The 26,356-nt window shown below is 37.8% G+C and overlaps 6 protein-coding genes across 10 annotated transcripts; 2 read left to right on the plus strand and 4 right to left on the minus strand.

Moving 5' to 3' along the window:
- Positions 1 to 1,563: 1,563 nt before the first annotated feature.
- On the minus strand, positions 1,564 to 4,726 carry LOC140761987 (cytochrome P450 85A1). 2 transcript variants are annotated; one of them, XM_073099566.1, is made up of 9 exons: positions 3,993 to 4,726; positions 3,271 to 3,592; positions 3,029 to 3,178; positions 2,670 to 2,918; positions 2,497 to 2,583; positions 2,336 to 2,414; positions 2,140 to 2,246; positions 1,926 to 2,053; positions 1,564 to 1,827 (listed from the first exon to the last, which is right to left on the minus strand). In XM_073099566.1, exons 1-9 carry the CDS (start codon positions 4,184 to 4,186, stop codon positions 1,740 to 1,742), a joined length of 1,404 nt encoding a protein of 467 aa, XP_072955667.1. In that variant the 5' UTR covers positions 4,187 to 4,726; the 3' UTR covers positions 1,564 to 1,739. The 2 variants fall into 2 exon arrangements, with proteins under 2 accessions (XP_072955667.1, XP_072955668.1); XM_073099567.1 differs by having other exon boundaries at positions 1,926 to 2,050; positions 3,993 to 4,668.
- Positions 4,727 to 9,042: 4,316 nt separating this feature from the next.
- On the plus strand, positions 9,043 to 11,879 carry LOC140761887 (cytochrome b5). The gene is made up of 3 exons (XM_073099408.1): positions 9,043 to 9,242; positions 11,301 to 11,367; positions 11,539 to 11,879. The coding sequence occupies exons 1-3, from the start codon at positions 9,156 to 9,158 to the stop codon at positions 11,784 to 11,786; spliced, it is 402 nt and encodes a 133-aa protein (XP_072955509.1). The 5' UTR covers positions 9,043 to 9,155; the 3' UTR covers positions 11,787 to 11,879.
- Positions 11,846 to 13,337, minus strand: LOC140761888 (uncharacterized). Its single transcript, XM_073099409.1, has 3 exons — positions 12,822 to 13,337; positions 12,637 to 12,725; positions 11,846 to 12,172 (listed from the first exon to the last, which is right to left on the minus strand). Exons 1-3 carry the CDS (start codon positions 12,843 to 12,845, stop codon positions 12,013 to 12,015), a joined length of 273 nt encoding a protein of 90 aa, XP_072955510.1. The 5' UTR covers positions 12,846 to 13,337; the 3' UTR covers positions 11,846 to 12,012.
- A 946-nt stretch (positions 13,338 to 14,283) lies between these two features.
- LOC140762325 (uncharacterized) lies at positions 14,284 to 17,282 on the plus strand. The gene is made up of 3 exons (XM_073100057.1): positions 14,284 to 14,442; positions 14,553 to 14,816; positions 16,663 to 17,282. Exons 1-3 carry the CDS (start codon positions 14,406 to 14,408, stop codon positions 16,875 to 16,877), a joined length of 516 nt encoding a protein of 171 aa, XP_072956158.1. The 5' UTR covers positions 14,284 to 14,405; the 3' UTR covers positions 16,878 to 17,282.
- A 1,597-nt stretch (positions 17,283 to 18,879) lies between these two features.
- On the minus strand, positions 18,880 to 22,596 carry LOC140762322 (COBRA-like protein 3). The gene is made up of 6 exons (XM_073100055.1): positions 22,287 to 22,596; positions 21,369 to 21,448; positions 20,607 to 21,063; positions 20,168 to 20,327; positions 19,803 to 20,083; positions 18,880 to 19,539 (listed from the first exon to the last, which is right to left on the minus strand). The coding sequence occupies exons 1-6, from the start codon at positions 22,399 to 22,401 to the stop codon at positions 19,247 to 19,249; spliced, it is 1,386 nt and encodes a 461-aa protein (XP_072956156.1). The 5' UTR covers positions 22,402 to 22,596; the 3' UTR covers positions 18,880 to 19,246.
- A 1,002-nt stretch (positions 22,597 to 23,598) lies between these two features.
- LOC140762321 (folate synthesis bifunctional protein, mitochondrial-like) lies at positions 23,599 to 26,339 on the minus strand. 4 transcript variants are annotated; one of them, XM_073100053.1, is made up of 3 exons: positions 26,236 to 26,339; positions 26,049 to 26,124; positions 23,599 to 25,806 (listed from the first exon to the last, which is right to left on the minus strand). In XM_073100053.1, exon 3 carries the CDS (start codon positions 25,771 to 25,773, stop codon positions 24,157 to 24,159), a length of 1,617 nt encoding a protein of 538 aa, XP_072956154.1. In that variant the 5' UTR covers positions 25,774 to 25,806; positions 26,049 to 26,124; positions 26,236 to 26,339; the 3' UTR covers positions 23,599 to 24,156. The 4 variants fall into 4 exon arrangements, with proteins under 4 accessions (XP_072956154.1, XP_072956153.1, XP_072956152.1 ...); XM_073100052.1 differs by having other exon boundaries at positions 25,923 to 26,124; XM_073100051.1 differs by having other exon boundaries at positions 25,898 to 26,124.
- Between the last annotated feature and the right edge of the window lie 17 nt (positions 26,340 to 26,356).

The following is a 26,356-nucleotide window of genomic DNA, read 5'->3' on the forward strand; positions in this document are numbered from 1 at the left end:
TATTATTTGCCTGACATGTAATTAACTTATCATTCATCATATGACTGAGCTTGACTCTTATGATAAGTTTCTACTCTTTGTTGCTAATATATATATATAAATATAATTTAGAGGATTGGTGGTTGGTATGGCATTGTAGCAAGGCTGGCCCAAGTGGAGAACAGACAAAAGTAAGCAGAGAAGAAAGAGGTGGCATAGGTGGATTGGGGACTAGAGTCCTCCATCAATCAATACAACTTGGAATTCATCTTCCATTGCAAGTCTTTGCTGCTCTCGCTTTGTCTTTTCTCTCTATCTCTCTCTCATTATTCCTATGTTTTATTAACTGTGATCATGGTACATAAATATAACAGTCTCAAATTAAATGCATGCATGCATGCATAGTATGTAACATAATATATGCATAGGATACATAATAAATAGTCAAATATTCGAGTAATTAAAGAGGAAACCTAGGTGTTCCACTATGACATGCATGCATGTGCCAGCTATGTTAGTTGGTATAATGCCAGCTAGAATTTCCATCAACTCCTCTACCTCTATCTCTCTATCTCTCTCTATAGTGTCAAAAGGGAAGAGAATAATTCATTAAAAGATGGAATAAATATATATATATATATATATGGTCACCTTCTTCTTTGCAAGTCCAGATGGATAGCTGGAGAAGGCAACTCCACATGGTGTTAGGTGGAAAGATGATGGAGAGAGATGAGAGAGTGGACAAAATTGAAGTAAATTTTTGGCCATAAAGGATCAATTTATTTTGTTTGAAATGGCCTACCTTCTCCTTTAATTCAAAGTTTGACAGATTCAATTCCAAGAGACTTTGTCTACTTTTCATCTTATATATTCTTATCTCATTGTTATTTTTCTTTTGTCTTTTGTAAAGACAAAGTCCAATAGATAGTTAGTTAGATAGTAAGATTATAAGTAACATTTGAAGATGAATCAAAAGTCTAGTCAAAGAGATATTGGTGCATATATACTAGTAGTGTGAAATATAGGATCTTATTTTATTTCTTTTTTTCCTTGGGATCATACCAATTGTGTGTCAAGTTGCACTGTATATATTGACTCCCAAGCATTGACAAAAGATTTACAATTTTTTTTTTCAGATAGTTGATGTGAGTTTCTAATTTATAGTTCAAGATTTTGTGAAAAAAGTTGGAGATTCACAAAAGAAATTAATTACTGAAACTAAGGTTTTTTTTTAATATTATAATAAGTTGGCAATTACTCAAGATTAAGATTACCATGTGGAAAAAGAAAATACTTCTCAACAGAGTAAATTAATTATTATATTGCCATAAAATGGATACTTAAATCTAATAGGGCCTCTAAATATTCAAAATCAAAATTGCAACTCTAATAAAAGGCCCAATATAAAGAGCCCAATGGCCCCCAATCTGATAAGATAAAAATCTTGGGCCTCTTACTTTTGGAGCCCATTTATAAAGCCCATCATATGGTGAGGCCCAAATGTAAAAAAATATAGACACCCAAATAATTCATTGTTTTGGTTTGATCTTAAGCAAAATTTGGATGCAAATCAAGTTCACAAACTTTGTAACATCAAATGATACTTTTGATTGATCAACCAACTGAAGAGAGAAGCATCATAATTTCTTTTTCTTCTTCTTCTTCTAACCAGTTGTTAGTAAAACCTATCTATCTCTCTTAGATACATATCAGCTGCAATTAGTAACTTTATCTATATCTCTGTACAAACTTGATAATCCTCACTTCTCCCACACTCTGATGTTAAGCCCATTTGGAGCTTCCACTCTTGGAAATTTCAGTATAACATTCTTTCCAACTTCTTCCCATCTGCAAGAAAATTATGGCAGATAAAGATTCAGATTACTTGTATATCACAAGCTTATTTTGCGTTAAAGCGATAAAAGATCGAATACTGACTTACAGACCTGTATCTAGTCACAAAGTAGTGAAGAAAAGTGGCGATCTCTACTGTGCCTAATTCTTTCCCTGGGCACAGCCTACCTCCTCCTCCGAACATCATAAAATGCTGATGAGACTCAATGTTCTTGTCCTGCTTCAGTTGTACAATTCGTCGATTAGAGAATTGCGAAAACTAGTAATATGATGAATCAATGCATTGAATATTTTGACAGTACTCACCAGCCATCTCCATGGATTGAAGCTCAAAGGATCAGGATACATGTATGGGTCGTAGTTGATCTCCCTCGTATAAACATAAATTCGCCAACCTTTTGGAATAACATATCCTGAAGAAACCAAAGTGTGCACACATCATCAGAACCGAGTCTTTTCTTCAACTACAAAGAGATTGTATGCCACCTTAGTCTACACTCACCATTCATTTCAACATCTTGAGTTGTTTTTCTGAGCACTCCATTAACTATCGTTGCTATTCTTAGAGTCTCAAAAATTACCTACAATTGAACAAACATGAATTAATTAGACTTCCAATTCACTGTTTTCGGCGAAACAAAACACAGTGGAATCCTAACCTACCGCACGAGTGAATTTCATGGATTTGTAGTCATTCCAGTCAATTGCATACTCAGATGACTTCCCTTTACAGATATCCAGATGCTCTTTCTGCGCGTAAAAGACAAAAATCTAATGAGCAAAGGCTAGTTGATGAACGAATGAAATTAAGTCATATGTGAGCATCAATTTTGTACCCTGAGTTCTTCGAGGGCTTTTGGATGATCATATAGATACTTAACGGCCATCATCGAAGTCGTGGACACGGTTTCGTAACCGGAATATATAAGTGCGATGATCAGATCAATTATCTGCTCATCAGAAAGTTTCACTTTGGCTTCACCATCAATCCTCAGGAGAGTATCTAACATATCATTGTGAGAGCATTGAGAGGCCCTTCTATCCTCAATGATATCTCTCAACATACCCACAAGTTTTTGCCGTGCCTGTATAGAAAAATCCATCATCCATGGATCACAAACTTGTTAACTCCTGCAAATTTGAATACTTTTTTTTTGAATTTTTTTTTTTTTTTAGTGATGGAGATTAAATTTACCTGGAATCCTTTGTGATAGTTTGTGCCAGGGAAGTTGATGGGCAGTGAGAGAGTTCCAAGGACAAGTTTGAATAAATCCATCTTTAAGGCCTCAGAGAGTGGACCAGCTTCTATACTGGCTATCTGCTTCAAAGCAGAGAGCAAAGCCATCTGAACACAAGCAAAAGAACAGTAAGTGATTTAAGATTCTTTCCACTATTTGAGAAGAAGGAAGGAAGAAAAAAAGTGAAATTTCTACAGACCTCCTTAGTCTTCTCTTGGATGTCAATGACTTTGCCATTCCAGTTACTGAGGTGGGATCTCATGAACTCATCAATCTTGGGCAAGAGTTGGTCTCTGATCATTGGAGGGTTGATGAGACTAAGAATGGCACCTCTCATAGCCTTATGGAGAGATCCATGCACTGCAGCAATGTTGCATTCCCCCAATATATCTAGCATGGATTGTGGATATCCAGGAAGGAAACCCTTCCCTTCATTCATTAGGATATATTTGTTGAGTTCTGGATCCATGCACACCACTGTTGGGCATCCCAGTATATGTGATTTAAACAAACTTCCATACCTACAAAATGGTGGAAGAAGAAGAAGAAGAAGAAGAAGAAGAAGAAGAAAAGAATTAGTAAAAAATTGCAAATAAATGTTACAAAAGCTGACCACTTTTGAAGAAATTTCCAGCTGTAACAGTGAAGAAGAAGGATCACCTTTTAGCAGACATAATAATGAACATAAACGATCAGAAAACTTTTGGGGAAGCCACTTTACAGCAAAAGCCACTCAATGAATTTCATAAAAAGGAAAGGAAATAGCACTTTGCGTATAGGATTATCTACCATTGGCAAGGTAGACAACCTCAAAAGACAACAATTCCCAAAGAGAGGAAAAAACCTTGAAGCAAATTTCAAGAAACTAAAAGCATTAAAAAAATACATGTTGGAAATTTCTTCTCTCCCTAAAGAGCTCACCTAAGTCTTTGGTTCTTCATGAAACTCGGGCCTTGCTTAAGGAACTCAGTGGTCTCTCCAAAGAGTGGCCATCCCATAGTCCCAGGAGGGAGGCCCTTCTTCCTGTACCTCACCTCATTCCATCTCAACAAGGCACTGCAAACTATAAGGATTCCAAATGCCAACCCAAGTACTACCACCCCAAAGGCCACCATTTTCTCTCTCTCTTTCTCTTTCTCTTTCTCTTTCTCTCTTTCTCTTTCTCTCTTTCTCTTTCTCTCTCTCTCAGGCAGCAGGAGGAGCTCCCAAAAACCACCTCAAGATTCCAAGGAATGTTATGGGGGTACTCCTGCTCCTCTCTGCTTGCCAAGTGTGTATGCCTATATATAGCCCACCAGATTACCTCTTCCAAATGAAAAGAAAAAGAAACTACTCTCTCTCTCTCTCTCTCTCTCTCTCTTTCTCTCTCTAGAGCAGGTTAAAACAGTTAAAAGGCATCTCCTTTCCAAGGAAAATGCTTTGACCAAACCTCCAAGAGAGTCAAAAATAAAAATTCAGAACTCTAGCAGGCCCATTAATTACCAACACCAAATCCTCCTGCATGTCTGGTCAAGAGGTTAGTTAGGAAAAAGCATCTACAAATGCTGCATATGAGAGAAAATGTTTTTAAGATGGGTGTTTGGTATCCCACATGGCAGTAATTTGGATGTTTCATACCTTGAGCCCTTCAAAGATGACTTTGAGTCATCCACAACAAAAATTCCTAAAGAACTGCAAAATATATTTAATATGATCAACAAATTAAAAGCCTATTGAGGTGGCACATGGGCTCCTCCTCATTGGAGCAAAGAGGGGGGAAAAAAGGAGGTGCATAGTACTGTCAACAGCATCAACAACAACAACAAAGAAGAAGAAGAAAAAAAAAAAAAAAACCAGGGCCTCACATGCCTGTCAAGTAGATCTGCTTATCCCATTAGATATACTCTGGCAGACTACCTTTTTGGTGCATGTGGATGGCAAAGCAAAATTAAATAAGAGTGGGTCCTATTTAACCTTCATTACTGTTATTATTATTATCTTTTTCTTTTTTTTTTAATCTTACTTGGTTATTAGATTCAATCTTTGGGATATATCTCTTTAACTTTCAATATTGAATACTATGTTAGATAGCCAATTGATGTAAAATCTTATAATTCAGTGGATAAGTATAAAGAATGAAAAAGAGCTATCTCCTCATCAAACAGATTGTCCATATGTTTTAAACTACTTGAGTAGTGTGTCAAATTAAAGTTTAGATGGCCTTTTGGTACTCTGATTTGCTTTTTGACTTGTGGAATTGAGGGGGACTTAGTTGTCTCAGAGTGGGGGAAAAGGTGGTTGGGATTGTGACCTAATAGGAAGGGTATGGTCCAAAGAAGATCCTTGGATGGCGATTTGACTGTCAAGATGCAGTTTCCTCTCACCATACCTTTTTATCTAATTGCCATTGGAATTTAATTGCTAGCTAGCTATAGGCATGCAAGAGAAGCCATGCACTCTTCTCTCTCTCCTCCATGAATGAGAGAGTTATTGAGGGGGATATGCATGGAGATGTGATAATGAGCTAGTTGTGTTAGGACGGATAGATGCAAAGGATAGATAGAAGAGATAGGGAGCAGTATCTATGGGAGTAGGAATGCAGAAAGGAAGAAGCCTAGCTAGCCAGAGAGGGTTACTCAGGTCCATTAATGACACGATTTTAGCTCCAATTTTTATTTTTCAGAATAAAATTTTATTCTACAACAAAGTTTATATCATCAAACTTATGGTAAAGCATATGAATGGGAGCTCTTCTGCATTATTTAGTAGTAGAGTAAGCCCAAGTATTACAACAGTGATGGTTCACCTGAAAATATTAATATGGACTGCTACCTTATACTTACTTGTATGATTAGGATCGTCTTGGAACTTCCCAAGCAAACACATTATTATCTTCTATCAAACTAGAGTTTACTCTGTTAGAAAACGATGGTATCTGAATCTACTATGCAGAGATATCCATCCACCATCAACCGTGAGCTAGGAGATAAAACGATAACGACGAACCAAACTTTTGTTTTTATGCTTCGGCATGAATCCCTATCACATCTTTGATCGCAACTCTCAGCAATCATCCTCTTCAACAAGTATTGCATGCAAATTAATGAAGTAGCTCTAGCTACATCTTTCCTTCCCCCCACATTAATCTTTGACGAGTCGTCCATAGAACGTACGATTGATTGCGTACCTAATAATGGTTATGAACTAACTTAATCATGGGTCCCATCCCCCTCCTTTTCTCCATTGGCCATATCTGTTATGATTATTTAAACAATGTAGTAAACTGGTGTGGTGTAAGAATATTTTGACTGAGTTACGAGAGTCAAACACACACATACACTACTTACACCATGACACGCACACACACACACACACACGAGGGGGAGGGGGAAGAATGTGGTTGGGTTTCACATCATGACATACATTAAAGTAGGGGGGGAGGGGGGATGTGCATGAAGGTACATGGGTCTATCAATCAAAATCCCTTTGCACGAGGGCCTCTTCCTTGTCTTCTTATGCTCTCCTCTGTCCCCATACGCATATCTTTCCTTTTCTCAATTTAATGCTTTTACTCTTACGAGAGATCTGATGAGATCTGATACAAGTGATCCACAGGACATGATATTATATCAATTTAAAAGATGAGGTATATATTATTGGTCCGTTCTATAGTTTTGCTCAACTTTTTTGAGTGAAATCTATCTAGTTTGAGGATGACAACATTAGGATCGATGTTAATTAGAATAGTAAGAAGAAACAGAGAGCATAAAAGTTGGGATAACTTTTTGGTGGGGTCTCCTCGTTTCAAGCACAAGACAAATTGACGAGGGAGATGGGAATGTATGCCATCGCCATTCACATGCGTGTCTTAATTCCCATCCATCTCTCTCTCTCTCTCTCTCTCTCTCTCTATATATATATATATAGGCAAAGTAAGCCATCTGTCACACGTACGTCCATTTGCACGAGTGCACCCTCTTTGTCTTCTTCACCTCCGCTCTGCCGTATCTATTGCCAATTAATGGACAGAGCGATCTTAGGGAGAGAATTTTATTTATTTTATTTTATTTATTGCGATAGCGTAGTTTTGGATTTTTACGTTAAATATATTATAAGTTTCTAAAAGAATATATAAGTACTGCAATTTTTTTAAAAAAAAAATAGGAGAAAATGATGAAAGAGAAATGGGCAGCGGTGATAAATGCGTGTCAAAAATCTGAGCCGAGCTGGCTATAATAAATGCCAGCCCTCGGATTGCGTGGCGGAAACCAACGTTGAGGACAAACGAGAAAGAGAAAAAGAGAGAGAGAGAGAGAGAGAGATTTGTTAATTATTTCATTTCTCTCCCCCCCCACCTTTTCCCTTTATTTTTTTTCCCGAAATTAATTAATTACTGCGAAAAATGTATGTGTACGTGGGGACAAAAGCCCACGGGAAAGGCTGGATAAGGGAAGCTTGCGGTCAGACTGTCTCGCTGCTCACACGTGTGCCCTCGACAGACGTGTTTCGATGTGATATTAAAATCTCTCTCCCTCTTATCTCTTCTAACTTTTTCTTTTTTAATATTTAAAATTAGTAAAATAGCTAAATAAAAACTAAATTACATTAAATTAATTTAAAGTACTTCCTCATCTTGCCCCCAAAATTAAAAAAAAAAAAAAGATCCAACCAACATGTTGGCATATGATCCTAAAACCATGTGTTCAGGTTCCCCAACTCTACCTTATTCACTATTGATACAAATTGAATGAATATTTTTTTGCTCTTATTCTCCACCTTTTGTTTTTAATCTTATGGTACTGTGGTCACTCTTAAATTAAAGTTTGGGCTTTTGAAACCATGTGATCCCATGTCCTCACATAAGTTAGGTTAAAGGAAGCCAGAGTGGGTGGGGGTGCTCCATGCCTTAATTAATTATGTAAAATTTGTTAGTTATCTCTGTGTATATTTAGGCTTTTTAGGAGCTAATTTAAGTCTTAGTTTAGATGACCTAAAATTTTAATTAACAATATGAAGGCTGGCTGGCTAATCATGAGCCTTGAATCAAGGCGAGTACTATGCACACTTTAAAAAAAAAATTCTACTCCTTGTCTTTTATTCACACAAAGTTTGATTCGGAATCCCTGGATTTTGGTAAAGCCTGGAATTATTTCATTTGGAGGATAGGGATAGATATCCTTAAAATCAGCTAGCTATTCACATGCCATGCCATGTAGATTAAAACAGCACTGGGCTCGACACTTTGACCTTTTTTCCTAGGAATTCTTTGTTTGTTTTCACACTAATAAACTTGGCTTGCATAGCCGATAGCCAATAGGATAGCCAATTAGGACCCGCGGTGGTAAAGTCCATATATTATTTTTAGACTCGTGTACCTGGATTACCATGTTTTTATGTTTCAATGAAACAGGGGCTGCACTCTGTTTGATAAGAAAAACAAAATATTCTGACGATTAAGAAAAGAATTCTCATTTCGTATATATATGTTTTCGGATTCTAATTCAAGAGGTATTTGCCATTTGAGTAAAGCCGCGAGTGTCCACTTCTTTCTCTCTAAAAGAAAAGAAGACAGAAAACATATCTTAGTTTTGCATACGGGTTAGCGATTCAAGTCTATAATTACAAAAATGTTAGCAATTGAAGCCCATGATCTATTAAAAAAGAAAAGAAGAAGAAAAGGAAACCCACAACCAGAAAAAATGTTGGTATACTTTTGGGCTTCAATGAGTTAATCATAAAATTAAAATAGAAGCATTTTTTCAATTCAGCCCAGCCCACTTATCTAATTTACCAATGGGGGCCCTTTATTAGTCCCCGATGTATGGGCTGAGATGGAGCCCGTTTGTTCTCGTTGCTTGTTACCCATGTGAGAGCCCAATTAACTCACCAAATTTTATTTTAGCCCATTATTATCAAGCGAGCGAGCACTAGAATTTTTTGTTCTCTTTCAAGTTACCAAATTTTGGACTATTTTGCAAAATATTCGCAGCAGGCAGCCGCCAGAGCTGGTCTTTCTTCTGGGACAAGTCAGAAGACCAGACCAAGAAGGCGATAGAGAGAGAGAGAGAGAGAGAGGGAGAGAGAGCTGGAGGAGTCGTCGGAGAAATGCCTACGATAACGAAGCTGTACGGCATGCAGGAAGCATCGCAGCACAACACCAGGGAGGATTGTTGGGTCGTCGTCGACGGGAAGGTATCGTCCCTCTCCAATCCCCACTGGCGACATTCGTTTTCTTCTCTCCGTTAGTTAGATCTCTCTGCTTCGCCCCAGTTGGTTCCTTTCTTTCTTGCCGTTTACCTGTTTGATGACATGCTTGTTAGACGTTTGATCATGGATTTCCGTGTATGCTGGTTTAATCGAGCTTTTGCTTAGAGGAATCCTGTTGGCCCAGATAAAAGGATGCCTTTCGGGTTTTCTAAAAGGGGCATCCTTGTTACCCTTATTTGGTGGCTGGAAATTATACCAAAATAGTTATGATTTTTGTATGTTACGCAATTTGGATTACCTGGCTTTCGTCTAGTCAATCCAAGAACTGAGTTTTTCGCTGATATCATATGGATTGAGAGGTATAATTCCAGTAAAGCGAGAAATATAGGTTAGAAAGTTGTCGACATAAAAGATATGGTTTCCAATCCAGTGGCAACTTGCCTTTTGATCTGGCGGTTGTATGTCGAAATTCTGATTTAAATCCGTGGACAAGTGATATTATTGCATGCTGTCTTTGGAACAAAATCTGTTTTTATATTGCGGGAAAAGATTTAGCAGATAGAGTTGACATCGGGTTAAAGTTGCTTGTTGTGTGACAACACACATTTGTGGTCAATATTAACTTTTAAGTAAAATGCATTTCATCCTACAACAAACACATAAGTGAATTCCATGCAATTAAGATTTCAAATCTGATTAAAACCCTCTTTTAAGTGGTGAATATTTGACTCCACTCATTGAAATTGATACTTTTAGTTCTCCATAGATCTTTAGGTATAATAATGGAGTTTAAATAAAAGCCTTGTTTAGATTCACTCTTACCTCTTAGCATTGGTGTACTGGATTGACCAGGCATTCATTTTCCAAGTGTTATTTACTGACTGAAGAATGACAAGAAACTAATTTACCGGATTATCATTCTTCACACATAATTAGTGATACATCTGTTAATGTACTTTTCTTCCTGCTTGATTTTTGAAAAATCAAAGTTTATATGACCATTTCTCCTCTTGTTCATACTTAAATTGACATAATAAAACTATCTGGTTCAAAATTCATGTAATTTTGTTTTGCTGTTACTTTTTCCTATCTCAAGACTCATTATTTACTATCCACCCTTGTTTCATTCATATGTACCCATAGTTAGTATGAAGATAAACTTTTGGAAGAATCTTTCAAAGAAGATCTGCAAAACATAAAAGGAAGCGTTCCTTTTAAATTCCGTGGACTGGACTTTTTCTTTCTATCTATTGCTGTCTCTGGCTAACGAAAAGATGGCAACTTAAGACAAGATAGGACCTTTTGGGCTAATCCATGTAAGAAACTTTGTGAAGCGCTAGAGTAATATTACACATTTGAGTACATCTGGATACTGTACTGTTTTGGAGAAACAGAGCATCCCCCTGTCCTTCAGCCATTGGGATGCTCAATCCTGATAATTGCATCACCAGCTTTGTTGCTGTGACAGAGACTGAGAATTCATGCTATAATTTAACTCATCATCCTTGTAGCTGTGTTTCAAATTTGTTAATTTAGCTATAAGCTAGCCATCCTTTTCCTTTTCCTTTTTCATTGGATGCAACTAGCAAGAGGAAAAGCACAAGATTCATGAAAAGTTTGCTTGGAAAACAAGTTTTCTGAAGGGACGCAACCTGTTCAGTTTTCTGAAGGGAAATCAGTCTGCGGTACTAGACTTATCTCAGGCAGAATTGAGTCCTTTCATAGAGTCTAATTGAGACGACACTGGAGTAGCGTAGTTCCATGATGAATTTCTACATAAGCTGATAACAAGTTTTAGCATGCAGTAATTTTTAAGGTACACAAGTTGAAAATGCTTTAGATAAATTCATAATTTATCTGCACATCTTTTCTGCGGAAATACATATGTTTAATAGTTGCACTTGCTCTCACTTCTGGTATCTTACTATTGGGAGCGTTATAAATCTGCCAATTTGACGTTTGGTTTGCAGTGGAATACTGGAAGGCTTTGGATCTTTGGATTTGTTCTGATTTTGAAATTAAATCTTCGTGCCTTAATTGCAGGTATATGATGTGACGACATACTTGGATGAGCATCCCGGAGGTGATGATGTTCTGCTCTCAGCAACTGGTACGTCCAAACCATATAACCATCAATCTTTCGTTACATTTTTGGAGCAAAGTCATCTTTTCTTTGTCCATTTGCTAATACTTGAACCTACTATTACTCTCACTTTGATATCTTGCAAATGTGGGGCTAAACTGATCTTATTGGCCTAATTTGTGGTGTGCTATTCTGAAGGAAGGGATGCAACAGAAGAATTTGAAGATGCTGGGCACAGCAAAAGTGCTAGAGAGCTCATGCAAGAGTATTGCATAGGGGAGTTAGACACCACTCCTACTATCCCGGAGCTCGAGATTTTTAAGAAGGACGAACATTCTGGTTTCAATTCCAAGCTAATGAACATGACCATGCAATACTGGGCCTTTCCCGTAGCAATTATCGGGATCTCAGTGATCGCTGCCGTCTTGCATGCCCGCAAGAAGTGAGATGGTTGGTTTGAAAGAAAAGAATTATTTTTTGAAAAAAACTGAACTAAATTATATCATTTGAGCTATGAATGCAAACACACCATTAATTTATTTTTGATCAGAGACATTAGTCAGCACAAATGGCGCAGCTGACTCTAAAATTAAAATGACTGCGAACAGCAACATGGAACTTATGCATCACGACATACTTAAAAATGTTACATGAATTAGACCTTAGTTAGACTTATTGTTTTTGTTTATCGCTGCTGGAGAAGAAGCTGTTGAGAGCTGGCATGACCTCAGGGGGCCGCTCGCTGAGGAACTTGCGAAAGCCGTGCTGGCTATACTTCTGGCCTTCTTCTGCATTGTCGAGGATCGCAGTGCTGCGAGCTGCCTTGTTTACCCTGCAATGTTATCAGCAGATATTCCATTTAGCGTGCACTTTACTACTCATAGTGCAAGACAATTTTATTGTCATATTTGCTACGATAAATCTCAAATGATATTTGCTGCAATGTTATCAGCTTTACTCTCTGGCCTGAATGATTTGGAATTAGTATCTTTGCTATGTTCTTCATTAAAACTAGAATGACAACAATGTCTTATAACCCAGTTAATAAACTATATTAGCTACATGAATCAAATTTTCTCTGTTTAGTTGTATCTTGCACATTGTGATATCTATTCATCAACAGGATCATGCAGATATTCATCATAGGATGTTCAATATGAATTGGAGATGTCTGTATCAGAACTTTCTGCTGACTTTGTTTGGTCGATCGATCAATTTGCTGTGGATGGTATGATGTAGTAACTAAGGCATACTACAACAATTATAACAACAATTAATGGAAAGAGATATCCTTGCCTGACATCAGGGTTCATGATAACATTCCTGGTGAGCTGAAAAATACATATGCTCCCCACGAAGGTCATCGCAGCTATCAATGGATACGCCTGATACATAAAATTCATACATCTATCCATTTATACATGTACCTATGACAAGAAAAAGAAAAGAAAACCAAACAAGAAAGAGAGAAATAATCTCACCTCAGGTCTCAACCAACGACCCATCTAAACGAAGAGCCTATTCCCAACTCGTTCTAAACTTTCTCGGAATTAATGCTTACCTTCTGCAGTCACGTATAAGGCTTGTAGCTGCATGTGAGACCTATATATATATATATATACATATATATCCATATATGAAGAGGCTGAAGGCAGTGGATAAGGATGAAGCTTCAAATCTCTCTTAACATAATTCTGTGGGCCGGTTCGGATTAGTGTTTGAATACTGGGAGGTGTAGTCAAAAAACTCAAAACCATGAGCTCCGCCTCCTGTTTCCCACCCCCAACCATGTAATTAATTATGGTCATCGGTGGCCATCTTTTGCCAACTTGGAACTTAGATCTTACGTAGAACTTAATGTGCCATATTTGGTACAACGTGGGTACGTGGCATGAGCCGTCTTAGCGTACGCCATGTATGCAGTCGTTGTAGATCTACATGGATGGCCTCTTTTATTCCCTTTATTCGCTGGAAATATCTGGCAAGTGGGGAGAATAGCCGGAGCTGTCGATTGCTTTGTCTGGGCAGTGGCGGCGGTGCAATCTAAGCACTGTTACCTCTTTTAACTCCCGACAAAGCGAACAAGTGGAGAAGAAGCAAGGCATATAGGATGTAGCCTATAGGGGAGGGGAAGAAAAATATCTACGAGAAAACAGTGAGGCGATTCCATCTCGGGGGATGTGGATGTCGTCTCGTAACTCGTATCTCTCGTGATAGCTAAATGGATTGGATCCGGACCGGTTTGGTGGATTGGATCCGCTTCCAGACATCCTGGCACGTGCAACTCACGTGCTGATAGAGTGGGTCTGCATAGGGCTGTCAAAATAATCAAGCCGGCTCGAGCTTGGCTCAATAATGCTCGATCAAGCTAGGCTCAAAAATAGGCTGAGCCGAGATTGATCATTAAAGCTAGGCTCAAAATTAAATTTGAGCCAAGCTTGATCCCGAGCCGGCTCGATCGAGTTGGCTCGATAAGACTTGAATATATACAATATGAGTAATATCAAACTAATCTAAACTATCAGATCAAAATCCTTTCACCCATTCAATCAGCCATTATTTTCTGATACAATTATCTTTATTGTTTGTAATTTATATTTTGGTTGCTTGTAGTTTTTTAACATAATTATCTTTATTACTTGTAATTTATATTTTAGTTGCTTGTAGTTTTCTAACCCATTTATTTTTATTACTTGTAATTTATATTTTAATAATATTTATATCTTTATAGTTGAATTAGGTTTTATTTCAAGCTTAATTACCTAAATTAATTCAAATTTGCTCACGCTCGAAAATAATTTGAAATTAATAAGGCGTGAAATTACTAATTTAGTAGTTCATTTAAGTTCAAAATTAGCTCAAATTATAATTATTTTAATTATCACAGAGACACGCTCGAAATTAATATCAAAAGTCAGGCTAGATCAAGCTCAGGCTCGTTGTTTACAACCCTGTAGTTGTTTTACTGAATTCCCCCACACAAGGGGAGAAAGAGAAGGGTTTATAGGGCAGAGAGATTGTTTTCGAAAAACCCGATTGAAGAGAGACCACTCCCCAACTTCGCCATGAATGTCCAGGTGCAGAAGAACACACTTTACGTAGGTACGCGATCTTAGTTGCCCTCAAGATGTTCGACTCTTTGCCTCACCGAACCCTTTCTTTGTTAGCTAATAGAAGGCTGATCTTTTTTTTTTATATAAAAAAAAATTTAGGTGGATTGGCGGAGGAGGTGGACGAGAAGATCCTGCACGCGGCGTTCGTGCCGTTCGGGGACATCAAAGATGTTAAGACGCCGCTCGACCAGGCGACGCAGAAGCACCGGTCTTTTGGGTTCGTCACCTTCCTCGAGCGCGAGGACGCCGCCGCCGCCATGGATAACATGGATGGGGCAGAGCTCTATGGACGCGTTCTCACTGTAAACTACGCTCTTCCGGAGCGCATCAAGGGAGGGGAGCAAGGGTGGGCGGCACAACCAAGTAAGCACCGTCCTATTCTTTCTTACTTTCCTTTTTCTTTTCTATTTTGATGAGTAATTTGGTTATTATCATATGTGATATAGTGGGGTACGAATCAATAATAGATAAAGTGGATCATCGTTGTGTTGATTTGTATTTTCTGGGTACTAATTTGATGTGATTTGGTCCAATGTCCACATATAATTTTAAACCCTAGGTTGTTTTATCCTCTCAAGATATGATTTTTGTGCTCGTTAGGAGCTGCAATGCCGCATATATTTCAGGCATTCGTGAGACTTTTCACCTTCCTTTAAATTATATATGTTCAGGGGTATGCAGGTCATGCGGAAAGACTATTAGTTTTCCTTTTGGTAATTTAACAACACAATAACTCTTCTTTTTCATTTCCTATCTAATATCCACTTCATAGTAATCTGTTAAAGCCTCGGATCTGTCCATAGGCAAGGTCAATGCATATATTAATTGACAAGCATGGTAAGCTCCGAAAGGCATTATTTTGTTTATTAACCCAGATATTAGTAGTTTGTTTTACTTCAAGACTTGCGTTTTGCAATTACACTATGAATGACATTTGAAATACCTACTGGACAACATTATCGGCATAAGCCTATGGAATGCTGGTATTGGCACATGCAGGCCTAAACCACAAAACGCACTACACATACTACAAGTAATATAATGCAATTAAGTGTAAGACTTCTTTAGTACTCCACGGTGTTTCTGGAACACTAGAATGAGACTACTAACTAGTGCTAGATTAAGTGGGTCTTATAATATAATTCTTTTTTTGGTCAAATATCTTGCAAATAGAAAATTTGAGCCATAGTATGCCTTTTTATTTGTCAATTGTTTTTATTGTTTGCCCTATCAGCAAAAGTTTAAAGTGTTGCTCTGGTCAAGGATTTTGTGTCAGTGTATAAATGATTGTATCAGAGTCATTATTATGGCCACTGGCTTGTGTACAGAGGGATTGCATTCTTTGTTGGGACACAATGTTGTAAGATTTTAACTGTTATGTGTTGAGTGTGTTGACTATATGCCAACCACCAACACATTGTGCAATATAAATGATTTCTTATTTCCCTTATTTATGTATTAGGTTTCAAGTTAATTGAAGATAGATCAGAAAATAGTTAGGTTATCAAGCTCACAGGAAAAGCTCCCTTAGCTTTTAATGTCAGTAATATTTTCTGTCAAACCTGTTAATATATGTTGTGTGTGTTTAATATACCAGCATGACCTCCTATTTTTCCAAATTTAATTATTTAGAAGTATGTTGTGTGTGCTAGGAGTCCTTATAGGTTTTTTCCATACTGGTATTGGTGAAACTCTCTCACAGGATAGGCTGCTAGCATATGTACTACTACCAACTACCAAGTACTAAGAGAAGCTCATATATTAAAGGTACCACTGATCTTGAAGTAGCAAACCTCTTCTATTCCTGCCAGATATTTATGTGCATAGACATGCACAGCTATGATCAGCAGGGGGAAGAAGTGTGTTTTGGAACACATTCACCCTGAGTTTATCTACTATCTCAATTGTAGTTTAGGATTATGTAATCTACGAGCAATTCAGAAACTTCCTTGGGCATGGACTATTGAGCTGTCCTGGACTACTTTGGTGGAATATAACTGCATGACCTATGTTAAGAAATGACCTTGCTCTACTTGCTAAAATGGTAAAATATCTGGCTCAACAAAATATCGGCAATGTTCCTTTTCTTGTAATATGATTTTCTTTCTTGTGGTTTCTGAGGCTTATACAACTTATATGTCAAAAAGTTTGAAATTGCTTTCTGCTACTATTGCTTTGAAACTTAGCGGGTGGATGTGGTTTTATGTAGTTTGGGCGGATGCGGATACCTGGTTTGAAAGGCAACAACAGGAAGAGGAGATGCAGCGTCTGCAGGCAGAACAGCGAGCTGCAATGGAAACAGCAGAGAAGCTGCACAGGGAGAAATTAGCTGAAGAGAGAGAAGGGGAAAAGGAAGAAAATACAGAAACAAAGGCAGATCCCATGGCTATAGCAGAGGCTGAGACCTTGAAACAGAGCAACTAAACCCTAAGAACGTTATACAACTAAAGGCCATGTGTATCGACAGACCTTCTAAGTATTCGTTACTTATTGTGCAGTGACGACTAATTTGTCTACCCCAATGAACTACATCATATGGCTGATTTGCATTGTCCTACTAATTCTTGTCGTAATATGGAATCCAATTTCGACCCTTTAAAAGGTTTTCTGCTAGAAATGTATCTCAGATGTTTCCTGGAAAATCTCAGATTGGGAACTTGTAAACGGGTTATGATTTTGAGGAAACTTGTTAATTTGTTCTTTCTTGAAGGCACTTTCTATGTTACACTACAGGCCCTACGATGATTTTCAATCCGAGTATGAATGACAAAACTCTTTCTGGTTCCAGGCCAGCATGTTTAAGTTCAACAGTGGACATATCTTTATTTATTTGGTTCCTTGGATGTTGTTGCTTCTCAATATTATATTTAGAAGTAAGAACCACCTCCATACTGAAGTGTTTAGTTGGAATTTGATTTTGGATGAGCATTTTCTTCTATCTTGACGGGGAGGGGACAAAACTATAATTCTCTCCAGGTGGATTCTAACCACAACAAACACAATCATTTTTAATTTATTTAAGCACGTTTAAATATGAGAATCATGAACCTTTAATTCGGTTGAGCAATGTCTATCAGATGGGGACTGCTCACCTTCTCCAATTTCCTTTCCTCCTTTTGCAAGCTATTCCTAGCATCAGTTGAAGTATCTATTATCTGACAAGGACTACCAAGCAATTACCATCTCATGGACTAACGTAGGATCTCAGAATTCTACCAAGTAATTGTCATCATAAGTTCACAGGTTGCTCTCTTATATGGTTGGTGCTGTTGTATAGTCCCAGTCAAGAACCAGATAGCCGTTGGAGAGTTCTCTTCAAACTTCCCGCCTTACTTCTTCAGCACGAATACTACTTTAGAAAATTAGACCTGAGAGAGAGAGAGAGAGAGAACAATGTGCAGAAGAAACGAGTATAAGAGAGGACTAGGCAAAATGGAGATGGTTGAGCTTCTTCATTCTTCTTCTCTCCTTCTGCAAAACCTTTTAGGTCGAATCAATCGAACCGCCTTGTGAGTTCTTACTAGTTTGCAGCAGTCTTCCTCTTCCTAAAATCGTCTGTTTAAAGTAAGTCCACTCTTTCCAATTTAAGAAGAAATTTCTCTTTGAATTTATAATATTTTGTGTTGTTTCTACTTGTAAGTTACTAACCCATCCATGATATGCTGGATTGATGAGAACATGATCCACATTTATTTGAAAATTTTGAACATCCTTCTTTATTTTTCAGTAGGAATTCTTTCTAAATTCTTTCACTCAATAAATTGTGCCTTATTTTCACAAATAAATAACTTTGACAAGCATAGTTAGAAAAAGAGATTGAAACCTTTGATCTAAATTGGTGTTACTTAGTTCCCATTGTGTGCTTCAGTTTTCAGAAAAAGAAAAGTTCCTTCAACAATGCACAATGTGTCTGACATCAACCATTCAGACTTGAGTTAAAAGACTTCATCAGTCTTGAGCTAGAGAATACTCTCAGTTTTCAGCAAGAGAAAGATAACTATCTCACAATTCTCGCATGTGATGTAATATTCCATGCAATGCTGTTGAAATGCTAGTAATTTTTAAATTCCAAACAAGCTATCTCACATTTCTTGCCAGTCGTAGTGCTATTATATTAATAGCTAAGTAACTTTTAGTGTGTCCTTGCTTCATGCTATCTGAATTCTTGCCACAGATAAGTTAACCATAAACGAAATGTCATTGCAATTAACAAAAGAATTCTGCTTAGAATTATAAATAAGCCCTCGTTTTATCATGTAGAGGTATCTTCTTGCCGTTTATTATTTCTGCATGAAATTGTGCGCATATCAACAAGCATCAAACTTACATTATTGATCACAACAAGCAAAATACAACATATTAAGCGCAGAATAAGCAAACTGCGAATTTTGGGTAAGAGATAGAACAAGGTTCTCAACCAATAACATCAATTAACATTCTTCCTGTTTCTTTTCATCCATTATTAGTGAGAGCGTTCATTTTGCTACAAACACTGGAATGGTACAAATAAATATATCTTTAACATGATAGGACAAGCGAAAGTTTACTACGATCACTAATTGAAATAATAAATCTCACTGACTTGCAATGACCAGTATACAAAACAATAAATACAATCTGGCTGATGTGCATGCTCACACTTGAAGCAACTTCTGTAGCAAGAGCTTATCACCCTGACTTGATTAGTCTATCCATGATCTTAGGACACAAAAATCCAGCTACAGATGCTTTCGACACTTTCTGTTGAAACTGCATAATAACTTGAATTCTTCTGATAGGTTTGATGCCATTCACTACACGTACATAAATAAGCACACCAACACCATCCAAAAAGCCACGATTGGAAGAATCAAGGGGCTTTTTGATAGAGGACTAGCATTAGGCAACCATGGGTAAGCATCTGGAGGTGGCATGACACAATTTTCACCATTGAAGTATACTCGTCTTGGGAATGCCCATCCTTTATCAAAACTGAAGGTAGCTAACTCCTTCTGGAAAAGAAGTTCTGACTGCACGTTCCCTAGTGGACCAGCTTCCATGAGTAAATCATTGTAGTACTTTACTCCCCAAAGCATAGCTGTGTCATCTGAAAAAGAGAAATCCATCCATTTTTGTCAAGTTCCAAGATATGCATTAATGCCATATCATCGCTTAAGAAGCATTATGAGTAATGACTATTGACTATCGCTACAGAATCTTGTATCAAAATACACACATCTGAAGCATGTGTGGTGCATCTTTGCCCAATTATATATTCATGAGTTTCTATAAAATATAGCCAAGAAGCAAGAATATTGGAGCAACAAGACAAGAGTGCATATTATAAAACATGATTGTAGGATGACTTACTTATACCAGCTCCATATGGAGTCAATGATTTGTAGTTGAAGCTAAAGAGCTTCGTGATATTGTCAAAGTTAGGATGCTGGACAACTAAATTCCACTGGGTATAATTCATGCGGTAGTTGAAGTTTGTTATGGTAATCTTCACGCGCCAATACTCCTTGTAGTTGAGTTTAACATGCCAGTGTATTCTTACTGGACACATATGAGAAGTGCATTGGACCAAAGGTTGGAAGCTGCTCTTTCCAGGGCCATTGATGGCAGAAGCTAGATAAGGTGAATCTCCCCTGTCAATAGTATATAAACATCAATTTCCTAGTAATAAGAAGCTTTCACGATAAAAAGAATGACAATGATAATATGTTACTCACTCCACACAGCTTCCTGGTTGAGTATTATTGTTTTGGCAGCCACAGGCGCATGTTGGGCAATTGACAATTGTGTCATTATAGAAAGATGAGAGGGATACACAGCATGTTGGAGTCTTCTGAGCAAGAAATTGGGAATATGTACATGTAACATTCCATGTCACTGCAGAAGAAAATTTTTCTTTGTCAGATATGAGAGTTGAAAGCAAAAACAAACAGAAAAAAGGTGTTTAGGTGGATAAGACTCCTCTCACTGTGGGGTTTGGGGATGGCAGATGTGTGCTTTTTTCACCCTATTACTGGATAGAATGTTTTAGTATTTTAATGACTTTAAACACTTCTGAATTACTACCAGACAGCGCAGATGCTGAACAAGTTGCATGAGAACTGTCAATTTAACTACCTTAGTAGAGATATATTGAAGTATCAACGTCCGACTTACTTAGAGCTTGGGTTGTTCTCCTTCCATCTTGGGTAACAAACTTTGTGGGCTTCACAATCTTCGCTATTCCACATGTATAACCAGGCCCTGGAGCTCGAAGTGTGAAATTTTTGGGGACACGGACAGTCTTGTTGGTAGTGCCAGCAAGACCTACACTGACCTGGAATGAGCTAGCGGCATTAGCTGGATCCTGAACCCATGAATTAATAACCCCTCCTTTGCAGCAATTTGCTATCTGCATATTATATGGAGTTCCTGGAAGTAAATCAACTATTGTTGGGTCCCTCTTACAACAATGTGGGATGTTCCCTTTAAATTTTGAGCAATCACCCTGCTCAGTAGTTTGTGCCCCAACCATTGACCAAATCACCTCCTTCTTTGCCCATGTCCATCCAAGTGTCCATCCAGGTGCTTGGATATGACGGTATTGTTGGAAATTGAACATTGTGACAACAGCCTGGAAGAGTAGACAGCATATATAAGTTCTTTGTATAAAAACCTATAAACAGTACACTGGTAGTATAATTGGCAACAATAGCATATCCGAGATGTCTACTGAAAATTTGAAGATGCCATCTGCGCTTATGTTTTTAAAGTCAGGGACAGTAGAATGAGGGAGTTCTGCTATCGCTAGATTACAATGGATTTTCTGGGTGTGATAACAGCCATTTGATACAATAAATACAATACTTAGTCAACAGCGCCATTACATAGTGAAACTTCCATGAGCGTTTAATAATGACAGAATTAGTGTTTACTTACAACATATCCATCGGGAGTCCACTGCATAATATCCCACTTAATTGTGATATTGCCAGTTGGGTCAAGTGAATCATAAGCTTCTGTAAAAATAATGAAGAGGATTCATCAGAGTTGGTTCAAATATTGTTTCTGTAAAACAGCAAACAGCAATCCATGCTAGCAAATTGGAAGTCGTGAAGCAAAAATTAGTTCACTTTATTCTAAGACATCCTCACATATTGACAAGGTAGAAGATAAAGTTTCAGGGGATAGAATTTTATCTTGATTCGTCGTATCCCTCATCAGATCTACTATTTTGAAGTATTTCTCATCCTTGTTCTCAGTCAACCCCTTTGACTACTTGATCTATAACAGATCTCTTACAATAGGAAGCACAAAAGTTGGATCCAAGTACTAAGTACATGTTTTTTTTTACTATATCAAGTGCTAGAAAAGAGAAATATAATAAATTTACTATATCAAATATACATAATACTCAGTTTCCCATTTCAGGAGGAGATCTAATTCATAGAGATAAGACAGTTCGGAACTAGTAACATAAATATGGGAAGGTTAGGATGCTTCTTCACTCCTATAAAAGATTATATTGATAGATTTGGAAGTACGCAGTCAATTGACCTGCAAGGACTAACTTATGGATCTTTAATTTCTCCGGCAGAGACCAAAAATCAAGCCGCATTGACATGCAATAGAATCTAAAGAGGGAATAGAAAGGAAACATCTTTTCCCGTTTCTCCAATTCCAACAGCCAAATGACGTAATTTTCCTCATGACCCCATCGATATATACCTCCAAGATCCAAAACCCAGGAGATGGAGCTGATCCATTAGACCTCCCCACCAACCAAAATAACAAATCCAATACTAAAAAGATCGGATCTTGATATGAACTTCATAAAAGAGGGATCTTGGTACGCACCTGTTGGAGTTGTACTAGAGGAGAGAACAATTAACACAAGAGAAGCAGCCAAAGGTGCGAGCTTTGAGATGGATCTGGCCTTGCAAAAGAAGGAAGAGGCGAAACCGACCTCCATTGTTGGGTTTTTAAAAGGAGTCTTAGCTGCAAGAATGCAGCAATGGAGGTGGGAGGAATAGGCAAATAGTAGGGAGGAGAGAAAGAGCTCAGCTCTCTTTCTTTCTTTCAGTGTTCAATCCTAAGATCTGGAATACAACTTAAAAGCATGCCCCTTTTGGTTAAGTCTCTCTCTCTCTCTCTCTCTCTCTCTCTCTCTCTCTCTCTCTCTCTCTCATTAAGTTTACTATAAAAATCCTCCCATTTGAGCAACCACCATTAGATCATTTGCTATAGAGAACAAGACAACTTTTCACTCTCACTTAATGACCAAAATGCCCTCACCATTACAAAGCAAAAGTATAGTAAAAAAAATAATTGCTCAATATATCCCATTACTTAATCCATATTGTCAGTAGTCGTTTACAGTGAATAAAAAGACACTTATAATTTCTCTTATTTTTTTAAATATATTAAAATCCGGTAGACTAATCATAAATTAGATAATATATAAATCACAATAAATTTAAAGTCTATATATAACACTTTAGTTAAAATTTCACTAAGTATCGATTTCAATATTTATCGAGATTCCAATTATTTATCATCAACTAGCAGCATCTCTGTTACAGTGTGATCATCCTAATTTCTTATCTTTCGTTTCTGAGATGAAAAAGAAGGTAAGGAAATATCCCTATCTTTGATGTCCTTTGTTGGAATATTAAGCAGGGGCAAATTTGGAATACTAAGGAAGACTAAGTTTAGTTAATTAATCACACTCATGCATGCCGACAGCTGAGGTAAAATATTTCTCTCTCTGTCGGTGGAGAAGTGTGAGTCTGAAAGAGTGAAACCAAAAAAAATAAGACCATCTCAATCGTTGAGTTGGTAGTCTCAGCGACAAGGCACCAACCGATGCGAATCTCCCTCTGGTTACCACCATCCATTAATTCCACCTTGGCAAATTCTATACATTTTAATTAATAAACACACACAGTGTTCAGAGTGGGGCCCAGCATGAATTATTGGAGCTAGAATGGTCTTCTACTCCATCTAACACAAAGTCTTCTTCACCTTCTTGCTTGCTTGGTATATCTACAGAGTGTTTTTGGTGTTGATGTTGAATAATGCATTGCCTTGTGTTGAAATGATTTTAACTGCAGCAAATGGAACAAAAATAATGTCTGGAAAACAGAGTAGTTTACAAAAGGAATGAAGGGAAACAAATGATTCTATGATTCAATCTTGAATTTGGTTAACAAAATGAGAGAATTAAGTACACCAACAACTTCATCTCTCTTCTCATTGTAACTCCAAAATATTTCAAGAAGTCCAGCTCAATCATGGCTTGGGTGAAATTAAGAAATTCCAAGACTCAGTAGAAGATTAACATATTCTAAAAACCAGCTAGGCTTTGCCAAGGAAACAGAAAGGACATCTATCTATAACTAGTGAAAAATTCAACGAAGGATCTATGGGAAAAGAAGACTGAACAACAGGAATTGATCTAGAATGGGAAGCAAATAAGTCTGATCCTTGAGCACCTTTAGGAACTTCATTTTCTCAGCTTCTATTAAAACCTCACCAGTTGGTTCATGGGCTCAGAGTGTCTACCATGAAGCAAATTATCCTCCTCTGATGTCATTTGAGCAGCATAGACTTCCTACTTTCTATTCCTTGTAACTATCATTTCGCTACTAATGCAATGTGCCAAGTTGCTCACTGTAAATTAGAATTCTCAAATCGATAGATAAATTGAATCTCATGGTTTATTTTTCTAATCACATATTTCTCTAGCTTTCCTTTGTTTAAGCAATGCATCACAGATGTTTGCAGTATCGGAACCATAACCTACATTATGCACTCTGATGATATTAGCACCACCCAATATCCCTGCTGTCAGAGCTGCAACAGTTGCAGGATCTCTCTCAGCGGGATTAATACGATTACATATGCTACCTAGAAATTTTTTCCTTGAGGGTCCAACTAAGATTGGTGCATGTGAAGCACCCAAGCTTTTTTTGGCAATCTCGCTCCGGATGGAAGGCAAGCCCATAAGAATTTCCAGGTTGTGTTCAGTTCCTTTTGAGAACCCAATACCAGGGTCAACAATAATCCTCCATAAGGGAATTCCTGATAACTCTGCTTCACTTACTCGTGCATATAACTCAGAAGCTACTTCCTTACAAACATCTTCATACTGTAAATTTTGATTGTCTTGCATTGTTGATGGATCACCTCTCATGTGCATCATAACATAAGGAACCCCGAGGTCTCCCACCACAGAAAGAATTTTAGGGTCAAGCTGCCCACCGGAGACATCGTTAACAATATGGATCCCTCTATTCACTGCTTCAACTGCAACTTCTGCATAGAAGGTATCCACTGATAATATTTTCCCTTCCACCTCAGGGAGTTGCACAACTGCATCCAAGACTGGAGTCAACCTTTGAAGTTCTTCTTCAACAGAAAGTCTTCGTGCGAAGGGGCGTGTGGACTGAGCACCAATATCAATGATATCTGCACCTTCTGAGATAAGCAATTTGACCTGCGAAACTGCAGCTTCCACTTCTTGAAACTTCCCTCCATCACTAAAACTATCAGGTGTCAGATTAAGGATGCCCATGACATGGGTTTTATTTGACCAGTCCAACAAACTACTACCTACAGGTAACACCCTCCTTAGTCCTTTCTTTCCAATTATATGTTCGCCTCCAAGATTCTGCCATAATTCGAAGAGCCCACCACTGCATTTTGTGAATGAATGCCAACTTGCTACTGTATCACTCTCAATAGATGATCCTATTAGATCCATAAGAGGTGCAACAACAAATGTTCTCTCCCAGATGCATTTGTGTGGCACTGTTAGATCCTCAGACTTGATCTCGAGCTTTCCATAGAAAAGGATGTCTAGGTCAATTGGTCTTGGGCCATACCTTATTCCCTTGGATCGCCCCAAATCCTTCTCGATTTGCTTCAGCACTTTAAGTAATTCATAAGGCCCAAGATTTGTGGTGCCTCTAATGGCAGAGTTTAAGAATTGAGGTTGATCAGTCACATAAGCAGGAGCAGTCTCATATAAGCAGCCATGTCTCGTGATGGTTATGCCTGATCTTTTCATCAGTTGCAATGCTCTATTAAAATGTTGGATTCTATCACCAACATTGCTGCCTAAAGCAATCACTATCTCCTGTTCTGAAGGACGAACCCCAACAGAACTTTCTGTAAACGAACGAATACATGAAACATGTGTGGTTGGTTTAGTTATGGAGCAAAGAGAGGTTCTTCGGCTAAATGAGGAGATACAAGAAGAATTATTCGAAACCGTAAATGCTTTAACTTGATGCTTGGCAACAGGAAGCATCTGCTTGAATCTTTCCTTGATGCAGAGCATTATAGATGGTAAGAGACAACGGAACTCATTATTCTGCAAGAGCCACCAAACGACCACTTTGAGTTGATTAATATGCAAAAATGAGGATAAAATATCAAATTAAAATGATGTAGAACGCATATACACTAGAAAATCATCTGAACGAGTACAAATATCTAGCAGATGATGGTCAGCAGATGACACAAATTCACATGAAAAGTTGGAATTTTTCCATGACAATCTCCCGTATCTTCTGTAAAGATTGAGCTCCCGTGACCATTATATCCAATATTTACCTATGAACTGGATCATTTGACAAATCCTACCCTATCACCATATAAGGATTCAAGGAGCAGGATTCTAATCGGTATTCTGTCGGAAAATCGTAAATAGAAAGACGAAACAACAACCTGTTAGTAGGAAACTTATCCCAAATCACCAAAATATAGAGGGCAAATGAAATATATGGGGAAAAAAACGCACCTTTGGGTAAGCAAAGGTTTCCGGGTGAGATTTCGAAGGAGTTTCGGCTTTGGTCGGGGAGCTGGGGTTTAGAGGAAGGGTTAATGGCACATCTTTATAATTACTATCATACCCTTTATCC

The sequence above is a fragment of the Typha angustifolia genome, chromosome 7, assembly GCF_048772165.1.
Source record: "Typha angustifolia cultivar Huaian chromosome 7, ASM4877216v1, whole genome shotgun sequence".
Taxonomy (NCBI): Eukaryota; Viridiplantae; Streptophyta; class Magnoliopsida; order Poales; family Typhaceae; genus Typha; species Typha angustifolia.

What these genes read in the sequence shown, in the direction of transcription:
- LOC140761987 (XM_073099566.1), bottom strand. Translation starts at nt 4,186, where the DNA reads ATGGTGGCCTTTGGGGTGGTAGTACTTGGGTTGGCATTTGGAATCCTT. An exon ending in TCAAGATGTTGAAATGAATG is followed by an intron (nt 2,247 to 2,335) that starts GTGAGTGTAGAC and finishes TGGTTTCTTCAG; the next exon opens with GATATGTTATTCCAAAAGGT. An exon ending in TCAATCCATGGAGATGGCTG is followed by an intron (nt 2,054 to 2,139) that starts GTGAGTACTGTC and finishes GTACAACTGAAG; the next exon opens with CAGGACAAGAACATTGAGTC.
- LOC140762325 (XM_073100057.1), top strand. Translation starts at nt 14,406, where the DNA reads ATGAATGTCCAGGTGCAGAAGAACACACTTTACGTAG. An exon ending in GAAGAACACACTTTACGTAG is followed by an intron (nt 14,443 to 14,552) that starts GTACGCGATCTT and finishes AAAAAAATTTAG; the next exon opens with GTGGATTGGCGGAGGAGGTG. An exon ending in AGGGTGGGCGGCACAACCAA is followed by an intron (nt 14,817 to 16,662) that starts GTAAGCACCGTC and finishes GGTTTTATGTAG; the next exon opens with TTTGGGCGGATGCGGATACC.
- LOC140762322 (XM_073100055.1), bottom strand. Translation starts at nt 22,401, where the DNA reads ATGGAGGTCGGTTTCGCCTCTTCCTTCTTTTGCAAGGCCAGATCCATC. An exon ending in CTCTAGTACAACTCCAACAG is followed by an intron (nt 21,449 to 22,286) that starts GTGCGTACCAAG and finishes TTATTTTTACAG; the next exon opens with AAGCTTATGATTCACTTGAC. An exon ending in GGACTCCCGATGGATATGTT is followed by an intron (nt 21,064 to 21,368) that starts GTAAGTAAACAC and finishes CTACTCTTCCAG; the next exon opens with GCTGTTGTCACAATGTTCAA.
- LOC140761888 (XM_073099409.1), bottom strand. Translation starts at nt 12,845, where the DNA reads ATGGGTCGTTGGTTGAGACCTGAG. An exon ending in GTCGTTGGTTGAGACCTGAG is followed by an intron (nt 12,726 to 12,821) that starts GTGAGATTATTT and finishes TTTATGTATCAG; the next exon opens with GCGTATCCATTGATAGCTGC. An exon ending in ATCATGAACCCTGATGTCAG is followed by an intron (nt 12,173 to 12,636) that starts GCAAGGATATCT and finishes ATAACATTGCAG; the next exon opens with GGTAAACAAGGCAGCTCGCA.
- LOC140762321 (XM_073100053.1), bottom strand. Translation starts at nt 25,773, where the DNA reads ATGCTCTGCATCAAGGAAAGATTCAAGCAGATGCTTCCTGTTGCCAAG.
- LOC140761887 (XM_073099408.1), top strand. Translation starts at nt 9,156, where the DNA reads ATGCCTACGATAACGAAGCTGTACGGCATGCAGGAAGCATCGCAGCAC. An exon ending in GGGTCGTCGTCGACGGGAAG is followed by an intron (nt 9,243 to 11,300) that starts GTATCGTCCCTC and finishes CCTTAATTGCAG; the next exon opens with GTATATGATGTGACGACATA. An exon ending in TGTTCTGCTCTCAGCAACTG is followed by an intron (nt 11,368 to 11,538) that starts GTACGTCCAAAC and finishes GCTATTCTGAAG; the next exon opens with GAAGGGATGCAACAGAAGAA.